The sequence below is a fragment of the Lichenostomus cassidix genome, chromosome 2, assembly GCF_008360975.1.
Source record: "Lichenostomus cassidix isolate B80296 chromosome 2, HeHo_3.0, whole genome shotgun sequence".
Lineage (NCBI taxonomy): Eukaryota > Metazoa > Chordata > Aves > Passeriformes > Meliphagidae > Lichenostomus > Lichenostomus cassidix.
This window is the reverse complement of record NC_139482.1, coordinates 32,261,685-32,289,597: the sequence shown is the minus strand read 5'-3', so window position 1 is coordinate 32,289,597 and position 27,913 is coordinate 32,261,685. Positions and strand designations below refer to the sequence as shown.

Here is a 27,913-nt window from a genome sequence, read left to right as displayed (position 1 = left end):
AGAAAATAAGGCACCCAGATTCAGCAATGATGACATTCCCAGGGTGACTGAAGTCCCCCAGGGCCTCCCTGTACATGGAATGGGGGATTTGGCACATTCATGAACATCAAACAAGACCAGCTGAGAAGCTGCTTTTATGAAAATGGAGATCCAAAGATAAAAGGTGGATGCAAAGACTGCTCCTTGATATGTGGTTCTAATGCAGACTAGGACCAAAAAAAAAAAAATCAGAAAAAAAGCCAATTACATTTTTTCAATATTAAATCTTTATTATATACAAAAATATTTTGTTGGGAATTAACAGAATTTCATCATTTGTACATTAACATTTTTATGTTTGGCTGTGTTTATTGTGAAAATATTAGCTGTGAAAAAGACAAGGGGAGGGGTCTTAGAAAACAAATCACAATTTAAAAACATCCCACATAGTAGCTGACTTTATCAGTATGAAGTCACAATGCTAACAAGTCCCATATCCTAGGCCTGCTCTACAGTACTGTAGTCAAACAATTAGGTACTAAATAATTTCCAGGTTTACATTAAAAAGTTTAGCTAATAGTTAAGATTTTTCTTGTAGGAAGTTTTTAACTAAAACTATTTTTTTACAGGAGAGCAGTTTTGAAAGTTTTACAAATGTCAAATCTAGGTTAATTTAATATTCTGTAGAAATTAAAAAAAACCCCAAAAAAACAAAACAGAAAACCATGAGAGCTTCCAACTGGCAAAACCAGTTGTGAGACAAAGCAAGGTAAGGAAATGCACGGTGAGAGAGTTCTAATACACATTTAAACCCAAACACAACCAAGATCCTACAGTTCTTAGCCTGGTGTGGGGTGGGAGCAGCAAACTTTCTTGTGTTTTAAACCCCACAGAAGCAGTTCCCCTCCTCACACCACAGTGCACAAATGTTACACGTGGGCAGCGTATGGGGGGCAGGGAAGGTATGCTCAACATGCATTTTCCTAGGGGGAAAAATATATTTCAACAGTTATCTCCATACATAATTGTGTACAAGACCTAAACCAAGAGAAATCAGTCAAAACCTTTTTTTGCCTGTACAAAGTAGCGCCGTTCATTTTGCTCTGTGCTATGGATCACATGAGAGGTCAGGTAATGGAGAGGTTGGGTTTTTGGAAGAGGCTCTACTGTATTCAGGTAAATGTTGGCTGCTTGTGGAGAAAACAACAGTTGGCTCAGCCATGAAAAGAGCCAAAATTGTGTGGAGAAGCAATTAGCATGGAGCTAGCGACATGAAAGGGAAAAGGCTAAATGAGAGAAAGTGTTCCCAGGACTACTTTAACTAGTTACCTGACCACTGTCCTAGCAGCAAAAGGAACTCCATACCCAATGAGCACAAGAAACACTTCCAAATACCGAGAGTAAAATTCATTTACTTCAAGTGTCATTTATTCTATAAAATATAAATATTGCTGAACCCCTGCTGAATAAATTCTATTTGTAGGTGAAACTGCCTAACAGCCTTCACCAGGCTGGGGTTTGTTTTTAAGCTTGTACCAGTAAATCCCAGCTGCAGTACCAGCAAAGGAACTGAGAATTCAGCAGTTGAAAATGTGACTGTGGAATAGTATCCCACTGCAGAAAATTCAGGTACATTAGTAGACACTGCCTGGATTACTTGCAGCATTTACTCCTAAGTTTTATTTATATATATGTATGTGTGTGTGTATGTGCACAAGTACGCTTTTAATATGACTAGAAGCCAAAGCTGCCTGTAAAAATAACCAAAACTGGTTATTTTACAAATGTTTTCTATTTTTATTTTTAGTTTTCTGTCTTGGGCCTAAAACCAGTAAGTTATACCAGTCCTAAATGCTGATGTTCATATTAACTACTGTTTCCTCTACAAGACGCAAGTTGAGAATTCCAGACAATTCCCATTGTAAGCCTGTTAAACATAAGTGAAAAATAAGGACAGGCCAAAAAAGAAGAAATCTAGGGAAAAAAAAGAGAAAGGCCAGGACTTCACTTCAGCTCCGTCAGTCACACCAGTCCACCAGAAAAAGTAAATTAAAGTACCTTTAAGGATAGAAACCCTTCAGTGGCCCAGGAGAGGTTTTTATTGCAGGGAGAGGAGGGTGCTGGGAGCTGAGGGGTATTTAAGGCAAGAGGCCCAGCAGACTACAAGTCTTTGATCCAGTACCCACTACACAGACACCAATAAAATGATCTCACCACTTTTGCAAAAGTAGCATCATGAAGTTTGGCAATAACAATGTGGTACTTGAACTCTTTGGAATGTTGGTGAGGCAGGAGACCCCGCATGAAGCAAACAGCCTGTGCAGATCTGCATGACATGTGACAGAGCTCCAGCTGCTGGTTGTCTGAGAGCTGCACCCTCAGGCACAACGGGCAGTGGGGCAGCCACTGCAGGAGGAACTGTCCATACACTGGGACACAGCCTCAAGGTTCAGTGTGAGTGGAGAAGCGAGCTACAGGAAGCCTGGATGAGAAACCACGGGGTACGTGAAGGAGGTTTATGTTCACGATATTGGCTCATGCGTAAGGACAGGTAAGAACCCAGTTTCTGATCACTGAAGTGCTCTGCTTGATCATTTTCCACTGGTCCTTGAGCAGAGCAGAGCAGAGACCAGCTGGGCTCAAGAGGGTACCTAGCCAGGGATTTCTGTGTTTCAAAGCAAAAGAAGTTTCTTATTTCTTAGCTGAATCACCCTCTTCAAAACAAAACCAAACCCAGGTAACTTCCTGAGCACTGAGCTGCAGGCAGTTTGTACAGCAAGTCACTTAGGTATAATTTTTGAAGATACAGTGAGTACAGAGGATGAGAAAATAAATGTCACAGTTTGAGCTTAGCCAAGATGTGACGGTTTATATAAACACAAATTCAAAAGCGATGAGCTGATCTGTCATCCTGCTCCACAAAGCTTTTGTACAACTAAGCACACAAAGCTGCCCTGATCCAAGAACACGGCACAAGTCACAGAGACTGCATTGGTTATGAACTCGATTTTCCTTGCCTACAAAGATCTGTGATTCTGCTCCATGTTTACCTTTGCTGTATATTTGCAGAACATTTTGAAAGACCTTTATAAATTTATGCAAAATAACATATTCCATTATAATTATCCCAAGTTTTTTTATAAAACTTGTCACACGATGCAGAACCTAAAGCAGACCTGCTATAACATTTAAAGACAGCAAGGTAATTACCTGGGTACACATGCACCACAGTATTTACAGGAAAGTTGAGACTGGTGCGCGCTTAAGTGAATTTTTGGTGAATTCAGGAAAATAACTTAAAGGTCTTGGCATACTGACTGTACTTCTATGTATAACTTTTCATTCACAGGGCAACTACAGTGTTTCTTCTATAAGTCTCTATATGTACAGAATTTTACAGCACCTCATGCACTGTCCGAAACAGATAGAAATTACAGATAAATATAGAATTCTTTTAGACTGAAATATCTGTATATTTAGAAAAATATACATTAGTAAACACAATAAACCAGGTAGAGAAGTGTACCAGTTCTAAAGTCTCACATGCAGGTACATTTCTGGATTAAGTCATGATAGCTTAGTAATGTGATAACCGACGTGAGCATTTTTTGTTTTACCATCCACATACATACATATACACAGACAACTATTTGATAATTTACTCTTCTAAACTACTTAAATATTTATCTTGTGATACATACCACATATCTTAAACATTTAGCAGCATCTTCACCTCGCTCAGACACACCTATTGTAATCTTTAACAGTCAATGTAAAGTTTTCCTGTTAGTATCTGGAAAATGAATGTTTAGAACAAAATGAGATAACATGAAATGCCAGTTATTTTAACTCCTCCAAAATACTTCCAACAGGTGTTCTATGAAATGTTTTCACTTGCTCAAAATGAGCCTTTCCTAGTGTCTTTCTCCCCTAATTGCACAATGTACAGCCCTGTGTCTGATAGCTGATCTAGCACACCCTGGCTGGTAGGGACTATCACTACTGTGGATGTGACTGAAATGGCACCAGCATTTCAAGAACCTCCAAGAACATTCTTTTTCAAAAATAGTAACTGTTACTCTCATTTCAGTCATCCTACCCAGTAGGGACAAACTAAGCCGAGTATCTGATGAAAATTTGACTTTGCCAAAACCCAAAACTACTGCAAAGAAACAAACCAACCCCTCTCACCATTAAACACACCAGTGTGAACCCTCAAGATTTAACAGACAGACACACAGGCTGTGGTGTTTTAGCTTGGGTTGTTTTCCCCTCACAGCCCAGCATGCTGACATCCAAATCAAGCCTGCAGATGCTTCCACATGATGCCAACCCAAGCAAGCCACCTTCTCTTCCTGCTTCAGAATTGCACTGCAGAATTGCTCACTGCCATCTACCCCAACACCACCCAAAGCTCAGCCACAAAGATCCACTGCCTGGTTTAAGCACATGATGTCAACCTGTAGCAAACACTAAAGCTTTAGGCTTTAGCAAATACATAGCTATTCTGGAGATTACTAACTAGGGATGTTCTCTTTACAGTATCCTCCCTGGGATGGAAACAGAATGAGCAGAGAGGCTTTCCTGACTAAACCTTGGTGTCTGTGCTTCATGTGTTTGGTTCAGTAAATTTATGGAAAAAAAGATGGAAGTAAGTGATGTTTGCAATATGAAGTACTGTGGTGTGTAAACTGAAGAATCTTCTCATTCCATTCATTAGGGAAGAGTGAACTCAGCCCACTTTTGGCATCACAAATAAGAGTATATTTCTAACTCATAATGAAAAGGCATCTTATCTGTCCAGAAAGCACATCTTATTTACAGCATATGGAGGTCTCCCATGACACAGTATACAAACACAGATCAGTCATGTTCAGCATAGAGTGCCAAAAAGCAAACCACTGAAATAGCCAAGCAACAGCCCCACTATCATTTGCTGCTACACACAAACACTCAATCCACTTCTCAAAGCAGCCTCTGAGCAACAGGATCACAGAATGTGTCTCCTGGGAAAGAAAACTAAAAGTCCCATGCTGGTGCCACATTTAAGAGCTCTGCCAAACTTAAACAAAACCAGAGAAAACACATCCTGGAAAGCATAACAATAAAACAAAGCAGTGGTACAAATTTTCCTTAGAGAAGTTCATATTCCTTCTAAAAGACTGAAATCTCAGTTTCAAGAGCCAAAAAGATTTCCTGTGCTAAAAATAAGTTTAACTAACGTTTTCCACACACTGGGATTTCAAGTCCCCTCTGCCCCTCTTCCCCCACAGCAACCAACTTTACAGGCTGTGTAAAAACCATCTGTTGTATACGGGTGTTTTGAGAGTTTTTTTGAACAGTTTTCCAATACTGCATCAACTGCATTTTTTCTTTTCCTTGTGCACATGAAAGTCTTTTGAGAGCCCCAGGAAGCAATGCTGTTTTAGTGTCTAAGCCTGTCTTCCTCCAGAAATAGTTCTGAGGAAGATGCCTTTTGATAGCATTCCGTGTCACACTTTGGTGTTGCAAAAGAATCCAGAAGCCAGGTGCCTGTCACCAGATGGAAGAGAAATTAAACAGATGACTTCAGTTTAGACACCGAACCCGTATGTGATGGTGAATGTGACTATATACAACAGCTGACATTGTCATATAAAACATGGTCACAAAAAGAGCTCATCTGAGCAACAAGCTGTATTTTCCTTCTGTTCTCATTAGGCAGAACTTTACATCAGCTTAAGTTTTGATCGATGAACCTGAACCTAATACAAATTATATCAATGAGCCTACTTAGGGGAGAACTGTCACTAAAAGGGAAGTAGATTGTAAACCAAAAAACTTATAAACAACATTGCTTTTTAGCAGGAAGCTTCCAATTCACAAGCTATCTAATGAAAAATGCAATTAAAAACAATGTAAGAAAAAGCACAGAAATGCCATTACACAACACTCATAAAATACAGCAGTTGATCGCACACAAATATTTAAAAGATAATTTAGAACCCAGCTAGACATCACAGGAAATGAAGCCACAGATCACTATACAAATAAAGAACAATGTCCCAAGAAAAGAAAAGAAAATGCCTTTTTTTTTTTTTTTTAAGCAATGTGTTTTCACAAGTGTGAATAAATAGTCCTCAACATTAAGTGTCACCTACAAGGCTCCACATTATCAGGTTCTCTCAAGCTACTTCACCATTATTCAAATTGCACTGAATTACCTTGCATATGACTTTCTAATGTCAGTACTTCAACTGTAATGGGCTAACAGGTTGGCTCCCAAGAAAGCCTAATAAGCAGCTTGCAAGGTATTGCTCTATGTTATTTTAGGAGACAGATATAAGGGAACCTACACAAAAGTTATCTAAATCAAGAGATATCAAGAACTTGTGAAACATCAGGAATGCACCAACATTAAGCTGAAAGTAGCTGGAGCAATGGACCTGTGTTTTTGTTACTGCTTTTAATATTTAAAATTCCTGCTCCCACAAAATTATTCTTTTTTAAAGAAGAAAAAAATACCCAAGGAAATTAGTGTTCTTTTCTAATAAGAGCTATAGACTTTTGATCAGTTAAACACTGACATTAACAAATTTTACAAAAATTGTTTCAAGTATCTTTTTTTTAATCACAGTGAAAATGTAAGACCAAGATGTAAATGTTGAAGTGAATGACTGAAAGTTTCTTAGATGAAAAAGGCAAAGGTACTAAATCAAAACATAGAAAAATGCTTAAACGCATTTCCTTCATGTGATATGAATAGAAAGGTTATCTGTAAAAAGTTAGAAAAATTAAAATAAATTACATATTTAAGTACACTTTCTCTTCAACATTTTTATAAAAATTCCGAACAGTGTACTTTTGAATATACACAGAGTAAAAATGCACAGGTGCTGTAGGTTATCATCAGTATCTACATGTCACATTTGCTGCTGTTGACTTTATTTGTTACTTAAGCTCCTGTTGGAACACCTCAATAGACCCAGCTGATGGGGACCCACTGTGGCTCCAGCCTCAGTCTCTCGATGGCTGTTTGCAGCTTCTCGAAGGCTTTGTCCAGGTTGTCATTGACAATGGTCAGGTCAAAGTAGTGGTTGTAGGCTCGCTGGATCCGGGCACTCTCATCCACTGTTTTTTTCAGATCAGTGTCCTGTGGAAGAAATTTGAAAGGATTACTGAGTCTAAATCTTACTGAAGATTTAAAGATAAGGCTTGACAAATACATCCAGACACAGAAGAAGATCCCTTCAGTACATACTGCAACTTTGCCAGTCTTGAAATTTTGAAGAGAATCTATAAAAGCATGTGAACTTGGGCTGCTGTGCACAATGTGCAGTTAATCACTTTGTATGGGCAACTGATGATCCAACCAGAATAAAATTAATGCTTTAGCAATGCCTGAGTCGATCAGTTTTGTAAATATATTTGTGTCCCTTTTATTTCCACAGAAGGCACCAAAAATCCAGGACTTTAAATTAGTGTGAAATGAAAGACAACTTCTAGCAGAATAAAGCTCTGGAATACCTTATGGCTCTTAGAGACAACATTCTAGACTTGCTCACCTGACACCACCAGTCCCTCATTTGTAAACTACTGCATTATTGTAGTCCTGACATGAGCTGCAAAATATGCAGGAAATTTATATTCCTACATTATGAAGCCTTTATAAAGTGCCTCTGAGCACTTTTTTTGTTTTGCTAGTCCTACATTCTTTAAAAATTCCTTTCCATTTTTGCACAACAGCAGTTTTTTTTGTAAGCAGTTATGAGATTTGTCCCCTTTTACAATGTTTATTTAATATTTTCAAGTCCTGATACAGCTGTCAATATAAAAGCGAAAATGAAAAACTAAGTTTGTCAATAGCCTTTTCTTCACAGTAAATGAAGGAGACAAGTAAATGGATGACCACAAGAGCCAGAATTTTTGTAATGGAATGGGTTAGGATGCTAGAAATAATGCAGCCAGACCCACTAACAAGCAGACCATAATACTTTAAATGACATTTGTTTTTCATTTGCTCAGGAAGCACAAGAATATGAAAGAGCAAGCCATACTCTGTATACGTGTGCACGGATGCGATTCAGAATCCATAAAGACACATAAATGCGTATTTGAAATTTAACTATGCTCTTTATTATTCATAAGAAGTAATACAGAGGCAAGGATGTCCCTTAGGGAATCAAATATTAGGAAGTGCAGGAAATTGTTTTTATACTTGTCTGGACAGTTTTAACCTTGCCTTCTTGTATATGCACCACAAAATTCAGGGTTCATTTGGGGCAGGCAAGAGGAATGGCTGAGCATCCACAGAGATACTAGAATGCATAATAACCATAATGCATGACAAAAATCACATACTCATTTAGTGGAAATACTAACCCACCCCCCACTTTACAGCTTTGAATGCCCAGTCAGCATTTATTCAAGATATTCCTACTAAGCTGCAGTGCTATCATAATGAGCCATCAGCAAAACACGACTTTTCTCCATTGGGGAAGTTGAACTGCTCAATCTGACTTTTTTTGCTTTGCTCCTGCAGCTGGGAAAGTTCATGCCCACAAAGAATATTTATAATTTGCTGCATTGGAGAAAACATGTCTCATTTCCCTCTGCTACACATTGTGTCTCAGACAAGAAAAGGAAACAAAGCAAAAAAAAAAAAATTCACTTTATATGACAAATCCAAGAAACTTTAGGGGAAGTTGTTCAACACTTCCTATTCTGGCAGCTCTCAGCCATTCTCAGTGCAGCGTGTGCTGCTGCAGCAGTGAAAACAAGGACTACCTGCATTCTTCATTGTTTTGTGTTCTGGGGTTATTTTTGGTTGGTTGGTTGTTTTGCTTTGTCTTTTTTTGACACAAGCTGTAGGATCTTTCCCAAGCATTACAGATCCCGTTTTAAAAGTACACATGTATTATAAGACAAACAAGAGCAAAAATTTGGGTGGGGAGTGAGATGGGAAAGTCAAGGAAAAACACCTGCATAAAAGAATTCCCACCATGAAATAGGTACCATTTGCTGCAAAAAATCAAAGATGACACTTCCCAAAGTACACATTACAAGTAATTTTTGTAATCAACACTTCTCTGTAAGAGGTCTATTTTTAAGAAAGAAGCCATCTTCCTTATACATAGTATTTGATTAACTTCTACTAGGTAATCAGCAAAAGTCTTGTCTAACGTTTTTTAGAGACATTAATTTCAGAACAAATCCCATCTAAAATAAGAGGTAAACAAGTTTTTAAAAATCTAAGAACATCTTGTTCAAACTAAGTAAGAAATTAGCTGCTTACAGTGAGAAGTTTGGTTGTAATTCCAGCATCTACCACAGCCTTGTGCATAGCTCGCAAAGTTTCCAACTCTGGAGCAGCAATAAACACCACATAGGGCATGAATTCTGAAGTCCTCAGTATTTTCAGGGCCTAGAAGCAAAGAAAAAGAAAAAAAAAACCCACTAAAGTTTGAGAATAACTAGCCACATGTCCCCATTACTTCAGGGACACCACAAAATGAATCTGTTGGAATGGGCAGAAACACAAGTGAAGATTCTTATTTCTATTTTAGAAACTCCTACTGCCTTTTGAAATGCTCAGCATGATGCTTGGCTAAAAAGATTATTTACTACTCTGCAAGACTCCTCTTTCATGCAGCATTTAAGTTGGTTTTTTTTCCATCTCTCTAACTCATTCCAATTAAGTGCCACAAACACAAGAATCCAGTTGATAATTGTAACCTTGAAACCAGGTAAGAAGTCTTCAAATTTGACGACATATCTCTTCAGCCCTTCAACATTATGCTCCCACACTTGTAGTGTAACATTATAAATCATATACCTGTGGATTTACGTCCAAGATGCAGGTCCTTCCTGTCTGAACAACTTCAAGGATGGAATCAATTTTGGTGCCGTAAAGATTTCCTTCATATTCTCCATGCTCTAAGTATCTGCCAGCTTTAATATCCGTCTCCATTTCGGCTCGTGACACAAATCTGTATGCTTGCCCATCTTTTTCATCATCTCTTGGCTTTCGTGAAGTAACTAAACAAAAAAAATAAAATATAAATTGAATGTTTTCTTTTTATACTTGGAATATAAAAATAAGACTGGACTGCCTATTAACTTAGGGAGACTGTAATACACATTCATATACAACTGTAATTGCTCCATGTACAGGTTAATTCATTATTTTAGTGTAAGTTTTAAAATTGAGCACAGCCTCTCCTATTACCTTTATTTATATTCCTTCCTATATGTTGCTTACCCACCCATTTGCTTATTTCCTTTGTCTTACTCCTTCACACCATATACAATACTCTTTTATGTCATCTTTTTAATTATTCACTTGATAATTATTTTAGTTACTTGGAAATCAAATAGAAGTTTAACTCTCAAATGCCAAATGTACTTCTGAAAACAGCTGAGTACACAATGAGACCTGCCCCATCCCACTCCCAAACCTTTGTTCTCTGTATTTGCCCTGTTACTCAGGGTAGAATTACCTGAGCTAGCTATAAAGAAAGTTAGCTTAAATATCAGAAGCAGCCCAGCCACCATAGCAGAATCTTAGTGGAGGGCAGCTAATGCTGCTTTCCAGAACAACTTCCCTTTTAAAGCAAGGTAAATTCCCTGTAGAAAGATTCAAGCCAGTAGTGAAGTAAATTATTATCAGCTACCTTGGGTATTGGCTACACTGTGCAGCGCAGACATTACTTGAGCAAGAAAGTAAAAATAAAATTTAAAAAAGTAAAGTATCATATTATTGATTTTGGTGTCCTATCACCATATTAACTACCCACTAACATTTAATTAGACATGAATTCTAGAACATATTAAACATAAAAGTAAGATTCCTTTGGTAATACTTGTATCATCACTTGGTGCAACTTAGTGATACAAGTGGAAGCAATCTTTCCCATCCTGTAGTATCCATTTCAATATTACAGAAAACTCAAGTTCCAAGAAAAATGATCATCTGAAACTGTTAAATCTATTACTAGAACATGTAATTTTAGTCAAGATTCTACAGAAAGATTAAAACTATAGTGGCTAATACAATATAATACATTTTAAAAATCATATATCAGTTTGCAGTGAATTTTGTAGAGTGAGTTTTAACATTTTACAGCCAGGAGATGATTTAACAGTTCAGTTATCTACTGAATAAAAACCACTGAACCATGTGCTGGATTAGAACTCAACACCAGGAACATGCTTCTCCCCATAGCACAATGGATCCATTTCACCCATTTCCCACCTCCTAAAGTACATCCTACACAAATTTGTTTGTGAATAAACTAGAGAATTTCCTTCCAATCAAAGACACCGAGACTAATTAAGTTTACTGATTATCCCACTTAAAATCTAAAGTAGAGAAGAGATTCTATATACAATAAACTGGGCATTGCATGAGCATGATTAGACTATCAGATTGGGAAAAGTTTACTTTTATGCCTTTGAAGAATGCTCAAGAACTCCAAGTCAAAGCATTTTACACTGTGTTGCATTACTTATATATATTCAATAATCTATATAGCATTTTCGAGAAATAAGGAACTCTGAAGGCTTTTTTGAAATGGACTAAGAATTTTAAAAGCAATAAAAAGTCTCTTACTATTTTGCCAATATAATATAACAAAATTCCCAGGAGAAGATTTGTTTAAAAAAGTAACACTGAGAAGTGAACCTTGTTACCAGGTCCACATAGCAATTCTAAGTGCCCTAGCCAGTTTTGATGCTAGAGATTCAGCAAATGAGAGAGACTGGTTCTCTCATCTTGCACAATTCATCTTTCAGACCTGTCCCTCCTCCCCTGTTATTATCAGATCTGTTTCTTGCCCACTGAAAGCAGAAGGGAACAGACTGTTTTTGAAATTCTGAAAAGCACATGGCAGGAGAATAACAATGTAGCTAGAATGGGCTTCTCTGGTCAGCAGTCAAACAGGAGGGAGCAGTTAAAAAACCAAAGGTGAATGAGCAAAGTAGCTGGAAGAAAGGCAAAAAAACATACTTCAGTAAAGAAGAGTTTTTTCTGCTGTTTATAGGGAGAAAAAATGAAAGACCATGTGCTTCAGGCTATTAAAACATTAGATAGCTATACAAATCTTGGAGATCACAAACACTTCAGTTTTATCAGTAGTTTTTTGCTTTTCCCTACATTTCTAACACTAAAGCAACAATTTATAATGCCTAGTCCACAGGTGAAAACTAAAAGGCAGGCCTGAGAAACTCCACTGGCTGTTCATTATAGAAGGCTACTGGGAACTTCTGGAATCCCCTTAGTAATGGATGGTGACTGACACTGAAGAAACCCACAGGCTGAAATACTGCATAGACAAAAACTGGCTTTCTGCAGCATCAGTAACATTTAAGCGCTAGTTACATATATTTTCATGGTCATATGTTAGTTCAGTTGTCTGAAAACAGGAAGAGCCTTTCATTTTCCCAATCTATACAATTTTTATGCCCTGACAAAATCACTCCTACACCGAATCACTAGGATAAACACCAGATACTTTCCAGTTAATCAGACTCAAAGTATGATATTACAATAGGAATGCTGACAACTTACATGGCACTGTAGTTCCAAATCTAGTAGGATTCAGTACAATAAACCTGTTCTTCAAACTCCTTCGCCCCACACCTTGGGCCCCAATCAAGACCAGTGTTTTCCTCTGAAAAGGAGGCATTTTGGCTACTTCCTCATATATCTGGATTTCATGGCGATCAAATTCTACATTGAGAAATGCACAAAAAACTTGAATAGACACTCGGTGCTATAAAAAAAAAAAAATTAAATAGCCCTGCTATTTATCAAGAGACCCCATGTGAATATAAGCAGTACTCAGAGGGCAGTAAATCCAATACAGGACTTCTAGCTTTAAATTGGTTTGGGAATAAAATAGTTATCCCTCCATGGACAGCATAAGGTCAGATTCTCACTTCCAAGGAGAAAGTCTGTGTTTGATCAGAAAGGGAAAACCGTGATTAACAATTAGTAAGCTTTCACAGAATCATGGGATGTTTGGGGTTCTGGAAGACATCTGGTTCACCCCAATGCTCAGGAGCACATCCAGACAATTGTTGAGTATCTCCAAGGAGGATGACTCCATAACCGCTCTGGACAACCTGTGCCAGTGCTCAGTCACCCTCACAGTGGAAAAGGTGTTTTCTGTGTTGCTTGTTGGCTCTTGCCCTGTCACTGGACTACTCTTTAAAGAGCCCAGCTCCATCCTCTTTGCACTCTCCCTTCAGCTATGTGTACACATTGATGAGGCCTGCCCTGAGTCTTCTCCAAGCTCTCTCAGCTTTTTCTCATGGGAGAGATGCTCCAGTCCCTTCAACACCTTTGTATGTCCACATCTCTCCTGCACTGGGGAGGTGCCCAGTACATTTAAGTGTGGCCTCACCAATGCTGACTACAAGGGAAAAATCACATCCCTTCAGCCCACTGGCAACAAACATTTCACTTTTCTTAACATCCACCTTTTTTTCTCTGATTTCCACCCACCAAATGATGTTCTCAGCATGACCATGTCGGCACTGGTCACTACTGCTTTTAAACCATAAAAACTATCTGTTCTATGAAATTTATAATCAAATATTTTACTGTAAAACTTTCGTTTTGGATACATTAGACTCTGCAAGTTTTGAAGCCTAATGAACTTTGACTCAGATGTGATATTAAGAGTTACCTGCATTTCTTGTAGTGAGATACATCATCTTTTTCTTTTTTTTGCTGCTTATTGTTCCACAGAAAGGCCCTAAAAATAAAAAAAAATTAGATTAACTCAATATTACAGTTAAATTCCTAAGCTTATTTACATGAATATATGAAATTTTAGATTAATTAAATTTATAAGGAATATTCTAGAATCATATATATCCTAAGGCCAGAGGTCACATCTATTTACAGACACATCAAATGGTATAGGAAGAACAGAACACAGAGAAAAACAATGTCTAGAAAGCTTTGCAGAAAGCAGCTGAAAAATCCATGTTTATCTTATCAACTTTTAGTGCATACTATAAAAAAAATTTAAACAAGTGCACACTGCCTGTCCCACCTCATTTAGCTTTTCATCAGCAGGTGGCAAAACTGATTCATGCATCTTTGAACATTAAGCAGAGACTTCACTTTTTGTGCTTTAGCCAAAGCCAAAATACAATATTCAGCAATTCACAATAATCTGTGTAATCTCACACAACAGTTTTCTATTATTTATGAAAGCAGGAGAAGCAAAACAAATGGAGTCAGAGCAATATCTACTCCTGAAATTTGCTAAATCTCACCTGAGTTGTCCCAGTCCCTCCTAACAAAAGCCTTTCTCTTCTCTTCCAAGAACTGGCTAGGAATGAGACCTGCACTTCCTCCTTCTTTGACATGACTAGCCTAGGAAAAAAAATAATACAAAAGATTATAATTAACTTGTGAGAAGCATTTTTCTCATCAACATGGTGTTGACTCACTTCCACACTGCCAGTTTCTCAGTGATGAGTGTTGATACATTTACTACTGAGAATTGGAAATTCAGAGTCAGATGTAAATATTAAAATGCTCCTTGGCAGTAATAGTGTCTTGCCATTGAGTAATAAAATTCAGAAAATTTCAGTGAAATAGATGCAAGTTTCATTACTGGTTCCCATTACGTTAGTAAGCTCCTATAGCCATAAAACTTTGCCATAAAATTCCAAAGTGGAATTTTCTGGCTCCTGACATTGAAGTCTCAGGTGACTAAACTTGAGACTTTCTAGTATACAGTATACTATAAAATATATTTTATATTCTTGAGCTGCTCCAAACAGGTTCCAGTGCAGCTTATTAACTGTCATTTCCCAGTGAATGCCAGTAACACATCCCTAATAATGCCTTCAAGCTTTTTGCACTAAGCAACTACAGATTTAAAATCTTAGTAATTTAAGTATTCCTAGTAATGAAATTTTGGCTAAAATTCTCTATTAAATAATTTCATGGCAAGCTCAATTCTCAGGAAGCTTAACACACACAAATAGTTATGAAATGTTTCATTCTCCGTAAATCTTTTGCCTGCAATAAATCCTTTTGCTAACAGGAGATGTTTGCTTTTAAACTTGTATGCTTTTATCTATGACTAACTGATTTTTTACAGTATGAAGTTTTCATTAACAGTCTAGCATTTCTAGAAAGCATGAGGCAAAACTAAACTCTTTTTTCCTGGGGCATGATCTGCATAGCAATACACTATACTGATATAACACATTTCAATTTTGCCAGACTGAGTGTCGAAGATTTATTTCTCCTGGACTACCACAAGTTACAACTAGAGAGTTTGAAAAGCAATACAGAAGTCAGCATGGGAGCTAATCATCAAACTCCTCTGGAGTTTTGGAGTGTCTACTTCTGAAACTAATTAAGTTGGCAGCAATAAATTTTCAGCCTTCCCTCACACTTTTTATTGTCTTTTTTTCTGTTATAACTGTCACTGAGAAGCAGGAAAATTCAGCAGTTGTTGACGTATATTGGAATATTTGTGTTGCTTTTAAAGAAGTCCTATGTATTGTTCTCAGGTAATGCTGGGCTCTCTTCTGCTTGTTACCTTACGAAGAGTGAGCAATGTAGGGGTAGAAAGGGAAATTAATAATGCTAAAGTCTTTGACAATTTTGAGGATGTCAGTTGAGAAAATGTCTTAAAGGTTCACTTGTCCCATTTTCAAAGGCACTGATAATGTTTAATTCTGTGTATAGTGTCTTGGAGAAAACAAACATAGCACAAGTGCTGGATTACATTTCTACTGAAGGACTGAATGTAGAAATGCCACCTTAAACCAGGATGAACTGTTAAAATTTGAAATAGTGCCAAACACTGTGACTACGAGCATGCATGATGCAGCTCACAGACACTGACCACCACTGTAGAAATAAAACTTACAGCCTCTCCAAACAGCTATTCTCACCCTCTTCAAACCCACATGGTTAATTTCCCTCTCTCTCTCCTCAACTCTGAGCGCTCAGGAAGGGGTCCACTTCTTCCACAGCTGCTGTTAGGGAAAGCTTACCACAATTATCACAGTCAACCTGAGACTTTTCTGTTAGAAATTATCCACTTAAACTGATTTAGGAATGTCCAGGCTTATGATACAAGAACAAAGATCAAATAAACAGCACTAAGAGTAAAATGAGCATTACATATACAATTTAAAACATTCCATTTCCTTTAGTGTTTCAACTTCGTATCTTGATATTAGCTTGTAACTGGATTGCAGTGTAAAGACATTTTTCATGTATGTACTGTTAAATGGAAGTAGATCATAATTTAAAGAGTTTATTATTAAGGCAAGTACTGATGCTTTTCAGTTTACTTTACTTACTTTAATCTTTTTACTAACCTGCCACCAATTTGGATCTTCCCGATTTACAATCTGAAGAATTTCTCCTTTAGAAAATTTCAAACCCGCTTCTTTGCATGGGATGAGGTTGTCATTATATGGATTATAATCAAAATGACACTTCACAAAAACCTGAAATGTGTAAAAATTAACAAAGCTTAAGCAATTTAAAATACATTCTGACTAATCTATCTGTCAAACTGAAGTAATGTCTTTACCTACAGCATAAAAAGCTTGACATGATCCAAGCTGCATTTGGCACGTAAAATACAATCTAGGGAAAAAGAAGTTATACACCAACTGGGACAGAACAATCGACAGTGCAAACCTTGGCTGAAGTAGTCTCATGGTAAAAATAAAAAAAGTCTGTTCCATTTGGATAGTGCATTACAGAATGCTCATTTTTGCATTTTAGTGTCTACAACTCAGTTAGAATTCTGCCTTTTAATTACTTAAAAATACAAAAAGATCGGGAATGTGAGCACTGTATTTAAGGCTTGTGGAATCTCAAGAATTATTTTTCCCATGAACTCAATGTTTTAAAAGTAACAGGATATGCAACTGCTTAAGACTCACATTTGATGCAAGGGAAGAAACAGTAAGTTGCATGGCTGAGCTGGAAACATCTTTGACTCCCTTTGCACCAGGCTGGGGAGCAAAGGAAGCACTGTACTTGCCTCAACAGAGCACACTCCCTCAGCCTCTACTCAGTGGAAGAACAGCCTTGTATAGTCACAGGCATTAACACCCACTACCTGAGGGAGCATCTTATATGGTGTTTCAAAGGCACTGATTTAGCTCAAGTTACTTCTGCCATGGAGAAATTGACAGCAACAACAAAAGGATAAGGAATAGCCACCATCCACATTCCTACTGAAGTCAGCAAGTTCAAGCTCATCTGTTGAATTAAATATATTTCTGAATGTTGTGAAACAGATTATTTTATTACACAGTTCACTGCAGGTAGTGTGACTGTGGTCAGGTCATCAGGGTCACTTGAGGTCAAAGAAACATGCTTTATATGTAGCTCAGAAATGCTTAACAATTTTAGACACCAAGTCAAGTTTTTTAGGCAGCCATATGAGGTGAATAATCCCATTTGTAAAATGTCATTAACGGTAAATACAGGTATCTACATTTTTGTCTTCCTGCTAGCATTATATTCCCAAAATTATCAAAATATGTCTAATCCAGAATCTTAACGAATCTTAGATAATAAAGTACTAAGTAGAAGTTCTTTTCACAGAATCATCAGAAATGTGCTACTGACCTGTTGAGGAATGACAGTGTCTCTGTAGCTGGGGAGAATCTTCAAAGTGACACTTCCACTGATGTTTTTCAGCAGTTCTTGCAATTCTTTTGGATTGTTTCCAACCTCATGGCCATTCACCTCTTTAATAATGTCACCTACATGCAGAAGACCTTGCCGATCTATCATTCCTCCATGAAGGATTCGAGCTATTACCAGATCGTTGTTCTCAACTCTAAACGTGACACCCTGGAAGAGGTTCATTACACCCAGTTTACCACTGGTTGAATTTCAGTTTCATTTTACCATTATCTCAAGCAAAATACACAGCTGTAGGATATTCCACCTACTCCAATGAAAAGAAGCAGTTACAGTTACTACAGTGTAAAGGCACCCAATACAGAGAAGCATCAGGAGACAGAAGTGCTTTCAGACAAGATTTTTGTATGACTAAAAAATTACTGTGTTGTTCTTGAATGCATGCAATCCTGTCATCTCATATCAGGACCTAACAGATGTTGTGTTAGTCAGTTATGCTAGCAGGTCACTCAGCACAGTGACTGCCTGTTCACTATCCCATTACTTCTTGGAGAGAACGGGATGAAGTACAGGAAGGAATCTTCTTATTTCAACCTCTCAGTATGGAGCTTATCACCCATTAAATTACTCAATGCAATGGAAATAATTAAAACATAATGCAAGAAATCAGGTACATGCAAACGCTTTCACTAGCACTTTAAATTAAAGATGCACTCATCTTCAATTACTTACCAGTGGTTCTCCTGCTCTTTTGTGAATTCCAAGGATACGAATAGCATCTACTGGAACAGCCTGGTTGTTCACTGAAGAATTATTGACTTCTGGGCTAGAAGGAGGGGAATCATAACATTTTGAAGCCACAATATCATGTGCTTCCAAGAGTGACTGCAAAGGAACAGAAAAAGTCTATTTTAAAATCATGAAATAACCGTTTGTAAAAGGATTTAGTGCTGAATAACCACTGAATCTGTCCTTCTGGGACCAGATCATAATACTGTTACTTCCCATGAAATAAAGCAAAAACGGACACACAAGTGCTCACATGAACTGGTAAGTCTACTGGCTTGGCAAATATACTATCTTGTAAATACAAATGCTGCTTCTTAAGGAAATATAGGAGAAATGTAATTAATTTGGGAGGAATGTGTGATGTTAACAAGGGAAGAAGACAGAAAAAGGAGTACCTGAAACAGTCTTTCACCTAATAAGACAGTATATGAGCAAATGGTTACAATAAATGAACAACACACTGCAAGAAATGAAGATAACTCATCATTAGATACTTGTGTTTAATGCAATAAAATTTTCCTCCATAGTAATTTGGATAATTACAGGTATGGAAGGATTTCTAGCCATCTGCAGAATGAGTGCTTCCTGCTTGCATAAAGCCAAGGCAGAATTCTAGCACCAAATGAAGCCAAGCTGACAGAATTTGCTTTCTGGAAGATAAGAGCTCAGACCTTATAGTTCATGGTTCTTTTGCCAGTCCACATACATAAACACAAGGTAGAAAGAGGAGATCTAAATGAATATAATCACGTCTGGAAGACAATGCAATTAAGGCATTATTTTCTCACAAAAGATATCTTAAGAAAAAATTATAAGACAATACATACAGGTAAACCAAGATCAAACTTGTGCATTAAGACAGTGGAGACTGTCTTTCTGTCACATTCTAGTGTAAGGTGTCCCTGTCCATGGTGGGGGATCTGGAATGAGATGATCTTTAAGGTCCCTTCCACCACAAACCATTCTGTGATTCTGTGAGAGGAAAAGGGACACGCAATAGCTCTCATACACAATAGTCCAAGATAAAGCATCCTACAGCACACAGAATCTCATGAAAGGTACAGAGAGAGGAGAAGCAGCAAGCAGAGATGCCTACTGGGCCTCCAACTACACAGCTTTGCTTTAAACAGGGACTGGTCAGATACAGTCTTAAGCCAGATTACTGACTGGTGTCACATAAGTAGCTAAAAAGAGAGGACACTGTGGGGACTATAATATCACTGATAATGACATGCATGTGCCAGAGGAAGACAGCAAACTACCAGAAAGCAGAGCAGGCGAGCAGATAACATTCATGATTTGCTATGCAGTCTGCTCCATCCTTCTGTAAGGTACCTCTAAGCTAAAGGCCGTGCAACCACATTAGGTTAATGCTAAACTCAGCACACAAACCCTCAAAGTGTCACAAACCTGAACAGCCATTTTAATCTGCCCATTACATGATGAACGTGCTATTTCAGCTTGAGGTTAGAAGAAAGTATTAATTCACTGATTTTGCCCCTTCCATTAAGACTGTAAAGACAGCTGCTTATTGTGGCTGCTCTGATACTGTGGACACAAACCAAATCAAATTAAATAGGAAAAACAATCATTTATTTAAATCAAGCAGCTGTCAGATGCTAGCAATTTATAATTCTTCACTATCCAAGACACATCCAATCCAGAAACCAGGAGAATAGATCTCTCTGCCAATGTTTGCAAGCAACGTATTTTTGCATCTTTCTACATTTCCAAATGAAAGCAATTTGCATCAGCTACACATTTTAACAGATTAGCACTCATAAAAACAGGTAGATACAGTGGTATGGTACTTCCAGTTTTCTTCTGGTCACATGGTAGAACAAATTGTCTCTGAAGTTTCTGACCACAACTCACTATACTTCTGATGGAGCTTCACACAGCTGCCTGTACAGCTCCCTGCTCTTTAATGGTAATGCAATTTATAGATTATAATCTGATCCACAGTCAAAAACGCCTACTAAACTAAAGGTCTGTGTCATCCTTTTCAAACTAACACGCTCTGTAAGACTCTTCAGTTCTTAAATCTGATCCCATTCCACATTCTGATCCTTTTTAACAACTCAGTTTTATGGATAAGTATGAATTCTTGCACCTACTACTTAACCATGTCCCAATCACAGGACCTTTTTACTGCTATTTACACGATGCCTGAGTCACAGGACTACCAGGGACTGTACACTGCTGCCCACAATTATATAGTGGTTTCTTTAAGAAAAGTAGTTCATTGGTTTGCTTACAAGGCATAGTTGACTTATTAATGTCCCACACCTAACTGAGTTCTGACATTCAAGAATCTGTACCAGTTTTATGAGTCTGTGTCCAGCCAGCCAGTTCATGACCTACAGCCCTGAAGAACACTTAAGCACAGGCACCTGGCAACAGAGGCCATGTGTTTGTACCACTGCTGCACTACAGGCCAACATTTTGTGTCACTAAGTTACTTTCTTATTTTGGGAACATGGCAGAGTGATCTGAGAAATACAGTTGCATGAACTTCTCTTGTTTCTTTCTGTGATATTGGAAAAACTGATATCCTGTGCTCCTGCAGCTCCAGAGCTCCACTGGAATCTGACCTTTCCCTACTGGTGCTGGAACACTTATAAAACCACTGCCAAAGTCTGCAAAACAACATGGACTGATCAACAGCCATAAAATGGTTCAAAGTTTCCTCCATACAAAATTTTCTCCTGTAAACAGGATCAGCTGACTATCCAAGACTGGATAGCTGTAGAAAGGTTCTCATGAAAAAATGGCAATATTGTCAGAATAAGGCATTTAGAAGAACTCCTACATAGCATAAGAGGTAACACACAATGGATACACAGTCCTGTGACAGATAGTATGATCTCTTTATGCAAGATACTGTCAGAAAACAATCCATAAACTTAGAAGATATTTAAGTAAAGACCTCTTTACAGTAGTTTTCTGTGGTTGCATATATTTGACAGGTAAAAAAATAATTTAAAAAGTAATTAAAAATTCAGCAAACAGAGAAACCTTAAAAATGCAAGGCTCTCTACAGCGCTGAAGCCAAGTCCAAATTCAACATTAGTTTTTCCTCAGAAAATTCTCAGCACAATCTATACATGTTATGAAGCATTGCCCCAAATAATAATAATAATAATAATAATAATAATAATAATAATAATAATAACAACAAAAACTATTTCCCCAAACCTGATCCAAATGCACAATTGAATTACAAACTGAGGGCTGTGGTGGAAGGGAATACACAAGAGTAGAATGACTCTATGATCTCGAATTCAGGACTCCTTTCCTAACACTTTAGGCCTAGAAGTATTTAAAATATTTTCTTTCCTCTTTTACACACTAAATGTGTGCTAGTCTTTCCTGAGAACATTGTTTAAATACTAGAACTTAATAAATGGACTACAGGCCTCTAACGTTCGTGTAAAAAGAACACATTTTTGAAGGCTCTTCTGAAAAAGCAAGGAAATAATCTATGACCTTAGAAAATCCAGGAGGGCTGGTAAGAACACAGGAATAAGTGGGGAAAATAACCTGATAAAATAGTACCTGTCTCGGGTGCAACTTAAGATCACTTTTTCTAAATGAAACATTTTAGAAGAATGATCAGCCTTATAAACCTAACTATTAGAAGACAATACTGGATGCTTTTCAGGTTAAGTATTTTATTGCCAGCAGAATCTGTTTAGGATGAATGGCTTGCCTAATTCTTGGAAAAGGGAAAGTAACAGAACAAGCTCTTCCATAAGAAGCAGAAGTGATTGTTCTGCATGTTACACAGTGTGAAAATTTTGAACTGCTTCCTCTTCCCTCAAAGCAGTCTCTCTTACCACTCCTGTCTTCTTCTCTCCAGTTCCTGTCTAGTAAGATTTGCTACAGCCTTTTCCATGCGCTGCATGTGCCAGCTGGCTCTCCAACACACACTGACCTACTGGCCAGCCATCAATGCTGTGAAACTCATTAGAACTTTCACACTTTGACCTCTGAAAAGTTCAGTTAAAACTAAAAAGGGCAAAAAGCGGAAGGGATGAAAAAAAAAAGGGAATGAAAGAAGAAAGGAAAAAAGAGAGGGAACAACCAGTCCAGCACAGTAATACAGCCATGCATGCACCTGTACTCCAGAGTCAGTGCTTCCCAAATGCTCTTCTACAAAAATGTGTAGAAGAAATTAAGTCCTCTAATTCAGTGTTTGTAGCACTAAATGAATGATACATTCAAACACTGCACTGATGCCTAGTATATCACATTTTATACTTGAATGCCAAGGCAGGTTACAACTGCAAGGTGATGCTGTGATAAAGTGGTACCATTCATTTGTAAAATACAAAGTCAGCCTCTAAACCAATTACACAGTAGTGTCCATGAAACTTGAGAAGAGTCAGGTTGGGTTGTTTACACTTTTACTGAACTGGAGAAAGGATGCAAATGACATTTTCTATAAATGCGACTGACATTGTATTTTTTCCTTTCTCCCTTCTTGCAGAATTTGGAATATGCCTCCTTGCACCAAATGAGGCAGAAAGGACAGCACTTATTTCTTGAGTATTTAGATAATTTTCTGTTTCCTGTTCAGGGAGGGAGACATATAGCTTTCCCAAGCCTTAAACAGGATACTTATATTCACATTTTGCTCTGCAATTTGTCCTAGAAGCTCTTTTAGAGTGGTTATAACAATTCAATCAGTTAAATAAAAACAGTTAATTAAAATAATAGTACTTTGGCCTCAGCTGATATTGTTGTTTGCCTCCACATGGGTAATGGAAGTACCAAATTAAAAGCTGAAAAATGCTTCCTAATTTTAGGATTCAGAGATATACTTTAAAGAAGTAAGCAGATAGGTGCTTTTGCCTGATGCAGCAGCCAAAACTGCTCATTGTTTCTGCAAATGAGACTGAAGGCCTCACAATAGGCACTTAGAAAATAAATTTTAAAAATACAGGTTAAAGCTTCTTCACACCTTTTTTAAAAGTAATTCCAATTCAGACAGAGTGATGAATAGGCTAGTTCTCCAGCGCAGCATTTAACTATCTTAACCATCTCTTTTCTCTTCTGTTCACACTTTTTTGTCCTTTTTGTGGAATCCAGGTTTTGCAACAAACAAAATTGCATTGTATTTCTCTTACATGCCCACGGCTCACCCAACACTATCGGGAAAGCAACAGCACGCAATAATCATGACATGAATTTTTAAACTGGGTTCCAAGGAAGAGTCAACAAACTACAAAACAGTCAATGTGATGCTGATACCAGACAAATTAAAAGTTTCCATAAACCCCACAATGATGGGACAAAATATATCATGAGAAAGCATCAACATGCTTTAATAACAGAAATCATGCTTCTCAAATTTAGTCAGATTCCTAGGAAGAGTCACCAAGCATGGCAACAGGCAGTTAGAGTTGTTAATTTAGATCTATTTCCATAAGGTCTTTGAGAGAAGTTTTTAAAGAAACAAAACTACAACAGGATAAGCAGTAAGGCTTTCAAGTGGAAGAAAATATTGGTTAAAAGATAGAAAATTGGTGAGAGGAATATAGTATTATTATTTTTCAGAATTCATGTCACCAGGTGATTTCCAGAGTCATCTGGGCTCAGTTCATCACCAGCCAATATACTGACATGTCAGATAAATGACCTAGGAAATGGGGATGAGAAGTGAAAGGACAGAGTTTGCTGATGCTGCTGAACTATTCAAGACTAAAACAACTGACTGTAACCTGCAGAGACACCTCATGAGCAACAGACTGAGAAAAAGGCAAATGAAATTCAACACAGGCTACAAGGGAAAACACAATCCTAGTTTAATATGTTAACTGACAGACTCCGAAATGGTCTCTTGGAGATGTAAACAATACAAAAACAAACCAAGCCTAACTAACAATCCACCTCTACACTCCCTGAGCCTAGAGGGACCGCTTCTTTACTGAAAGGGTCCAACCCTGGAATAGGCTCCTAAAGAGGTGACTGATGCCCCATGTCTGCCAGTTTTTAACAGGCATTTGGACAACACCCTTAATAACACACTTTAATTTTCACTCAGACATGGACTGGTCAGGCAGTTGGAGTGGATGATAACTGTAGGTCACTTCTAATGGAACTATTCCATTCTATTCACCAGCTGTTAAAAAGGCAAACCAAATACTAGGAACTTTTAGGCCATGAATAGGAAATGCCATGGAAATTATGACACCACTTCATAAATCCATGCTGTATGCAGCTTTGCTTCCCTTCATTTTATTTGCTTGACACAGACAGACATAATGAGGTCTCTCAAACCACAAATAACATGGAAAAGCTGATTAAGAAAAACTGTTCACTTTCTTCCTACACAAAAGGGAGGGAATATTAAATGAAATTGACAGGAGACAGTCTCAAAACCAAATGAGCAGTCTCCACTGAGATGGAGGATGCTGTGAATGACAGATTTTCACATGGGCTCAAAAAACAACTGAATAAACTCATGGAAGAAAAGCACAGAAGGATAATACTACTTCTCATTCAGATGTCTGAGCAACAATCACTAAATCTTCATGACACATTTTGGAAGGTATTACTGTTGGCTTGTTCTTAGCCTTACAGTCTTCACTAGATGCCTGCTGCTGGGACATGGAAGGAAAACAGAAGAGATATTTGCTAAAGGGACCTTTAACATGCAATTAGGAAGCACAAACTAAAAATCAGAGCAAAACCGTAAAGTTAAGGTAGCATGTGTGCAGTTTCACGTCTGCTCCTTATAAATCAGACAACAAAAAAGGTACAAGAAAGAGCATAAATATTGACATTCTAGTTCACCAGCTATTTTGGAACTTCTAAATTCCTTTTTTAAGTTGCTTAAGCCTGAACTAATAAAGTATCTGACACCAGCATCACGTTCTGCCTCTCTGTAGATCTGACCACTGAACAAGAATAAATGCTTAGTTTGCCTTAGTGTTGGCTGTTCACCCAAAATAAAATTCTTATTTGATTTCAGTCTCCTACAGGCCATTTCCAGTTTCTACCCCAAAGATCCTTTGTCCAAGCTTCTTTCTGGCCTTTGCCATCTCTCTCCTGAGATCAGTACTACAGTGTCTTTTAAGGTGCAGCACTTCAATTTTTATGCCCTTTTCATCTTTTGATTCATCATCTTCTTTGACATTCAGCTTTATTTTCTCAGTCTAACACAACAGATCATTGTCAGGTCTGTCACTGCACCAACTGGCCTTCAATTCTAACCCCTTTGTTTTTCAACTACCAACTTGTCCAAACTCATCCAGTCCATTTCAAGTACCAATTTCTTCTACAGAATCAAAGACTGATTTGCAGGTTTATTCACTGGTAAGTCTCCAAATCATCATCTTTGACCACTTAGCTATATGACACCTTTCTAGACAAGTAAAAGCACAAGGGAGGCCAACACACTGCTTTTCAGGAGAGGCAGAGGAACTGTCAGTTCTCAGAAGAGCTACTTTCCCCAAAGCTGAGTTCTTGAAGTTATCCCTCTTCCAACAGGCCACAACACATCTTGACAGCATTTCCAGTGTTTATCCATGTTAACCAGTAATATATCTCACCACTATGTTTGTATTAAATGTAATGGAAAACTTATTTTAAAAGTGTGTTTAAACTCATTTACCCCAAAAATGCCTGTGACTCCACACCTGTCTGCCAAAAGAAGCCCACTTATACTGTGGCAAAAGGTTGCTTATGTTCTTCTACAGGATACCTTTAGCTAAGTAGTGATGTCCACTAAACCCTGCCTATAAAGGCCAGAATCTACCAAGGATTTTCAGAGCTTGATCTTTGAGGCTCAGTATAGAAGCTGGTCATAGAAACAGCAAAATGGAAAAACATCTGCTTTTGACAAGCATATGTCAACACTTCATTTAAGCAGAGCAACAGAGAGAAGGATGCAGAGTCTCAGCTTCAGCTGCTGTGCAGATCAGATCACAGAGGAATCCCATTCATTCACTGTGCAAACCGTATGTCTTACACACCAGTACAAATGCCAACAGCTGAACTGAAATTCACAATGCTAGTGAGCAGGAACTGAGATCACCTGGAAATGTCACGATGAAGCAAGCCTTCAGGGAACTGTTATGGAAACTCCAGTCACATAGGAAGTAAAAACTTGTCCAAGATTTACAACAGAGACTCCAGTAGAATTTAATAGAGCGAGTAGATACTTTTAAGATACTTTTAAAATTATATCAAAGAATAAAATCATGCTTATTTGTAACCCCACATGGCTTCTGCTTTACCTTTCATTTGGAGTAAAATCCTACATATTACACTTTGCTATAGTTCAAACTTTGTTTCATTATTATTCCTAGATCCATATGTGGACACTGATATAGGAAGTTGGTAGCATAGAGTAAAAAGGTGGCACCTGAAAATGAGGCTCCTTGAGTATTCCAACCAATTCTGCAATATTTTCATCCTTATTTACTAAGGGACTGATGTCTTCAAGAATTTCATTCACCAGCTCCAGATTGTTGTCACTGACAGCCTCAAGTTTAGAGTCTTCCAGTCGCTCGTGAGCCTGTAAGATTAAATAAATGAAACTATAACATAAATAAGTTTCAAGTGGTTCAAATTTATAAACTTTTAAAGTAATTTCTCAGTGTGGTCTTCAGCAGCAAAGCCAGAAAAATTATATATAGGATAACCTGATTTAACTGCTGAAGGATTTTGCACGCTCACCTACATGACCCAACAAACTTGATAGGCAGCACATGGCAGAGAAGCTTGTAGGTCCTTATCTCCTCTATGCTATACACACCAAGCACTGCTCTATCAACAGTGCAGCACTTTTGGACCTTTACTGCTTCAGAATCCTGGACAAGTACACCTTCCAGAAGAAGGGCAAAAAAAGAACTATGGGATCTTGGCAGAGTCTGCAAGAAAAACATTTACCTAAGGCTCCTCCCATTCAAACACCTTTCAAACAGCCTATACTACAGAAAAAATCTGCATAACTGAAGGAGATGCTAAAGAAAAGTCAGAGTCAAAGGCTGCTAACAGTATCCTGGGCGGCATTAAAAGTGTTACTGGAAGAGTGAGTGTTACTCAGCACTAGTGAGGCCACACCTGGAACACTCTGGACATACTGGAAAGAGCCCAGTGAAGTGCCACAAATATAATGAAGGGTCTGCAGCATCTCACATTTGAGAAAAAGCTGATGGATCTGGGACTGTTTTGCCTGGAAAAGAGAAGGCCTAGGACAATCTCATCAATGTGTATAAAAGGTATACTATACAAAGAGGACAGAGACAGCCTGTTTCCAGTGGTGACTGGTGACAGGACAGGAGGCAGTGTGCATAAAATGAAACACAGGAAGTTCTGTCTGAACATCAGGAAACACTTTTTCCAGTGTGAGGGTGACTGAGCACTGGCACAGCTTGCCCAGAGAAGATGGGAGACTCCCTCCTTGGAGATATTAAAAATCTGTCTGGATGTGGTCCTGGGCAACCATCTCCAGGTGGCCCTGCTTGAGCAGGGAGGGTTGGACCAAATGCCCTCCAGAGGTCC

At 38.0% G+C, this 27,913-nt stretch overlaps 1 protein-coding gene across 8 annotated transcripts in view; it reads right to left on the bottom strand.

The window, feature by feature from the left end:
• Nucleotides 1-248: 248 nt before the first annotated feature.
• Nucleotides 249-27,913, bottom strand: part of PALS2 (protein associated with LIN7 2, MAGUK p55 family member) — a 61,995-nt gene continuing 34,330 nt past the window's right edge. For all 8 annotated transcript variants that reach the window (XM_085050946.1, XM_085050940.1, XM_085050939.1 and 5 more), the window contains 10 exons: nt 26,772-26,924; nt 18,341-18,493; nt 17,591-17,818; nt 16,321-16,452; nt 14,248-14,347; nt 13,650-13,718; nt 12,527-12,688; nt 9,794-9,996; nt 9,254-9,382; nt 249-7,111 (listed from right to left, as the gene is read on the bottom strand). In XM_085050946.1, coding sequence (XP_084907072.1) covers nt 6,935-7,111; nt 9,254-9,382; nt 9,794-9,996; nt 12,527-12,688; nt 13,650-13,718; nt 14,248-14,347; nt 16,321-16,452; nt 17,591-17,818; nt 18,341-18,493; nt 26,772-26,924 — 1,506 coding nt within the window. In that variant the 3' untranslated portion in view covers nt 249-6,934. The remainder of the gene's footprint in view (nt 7,112-9,253; nt 9,383-9,793; nt 9,997-12,526; nt 12,689-13,649; nt 13,719-14,247; nt 14,348-16,320; nt 16,453-17,590; nt 17,819-18,340; nt 18,494-26,771; nt 26,925-27,913) is intronic.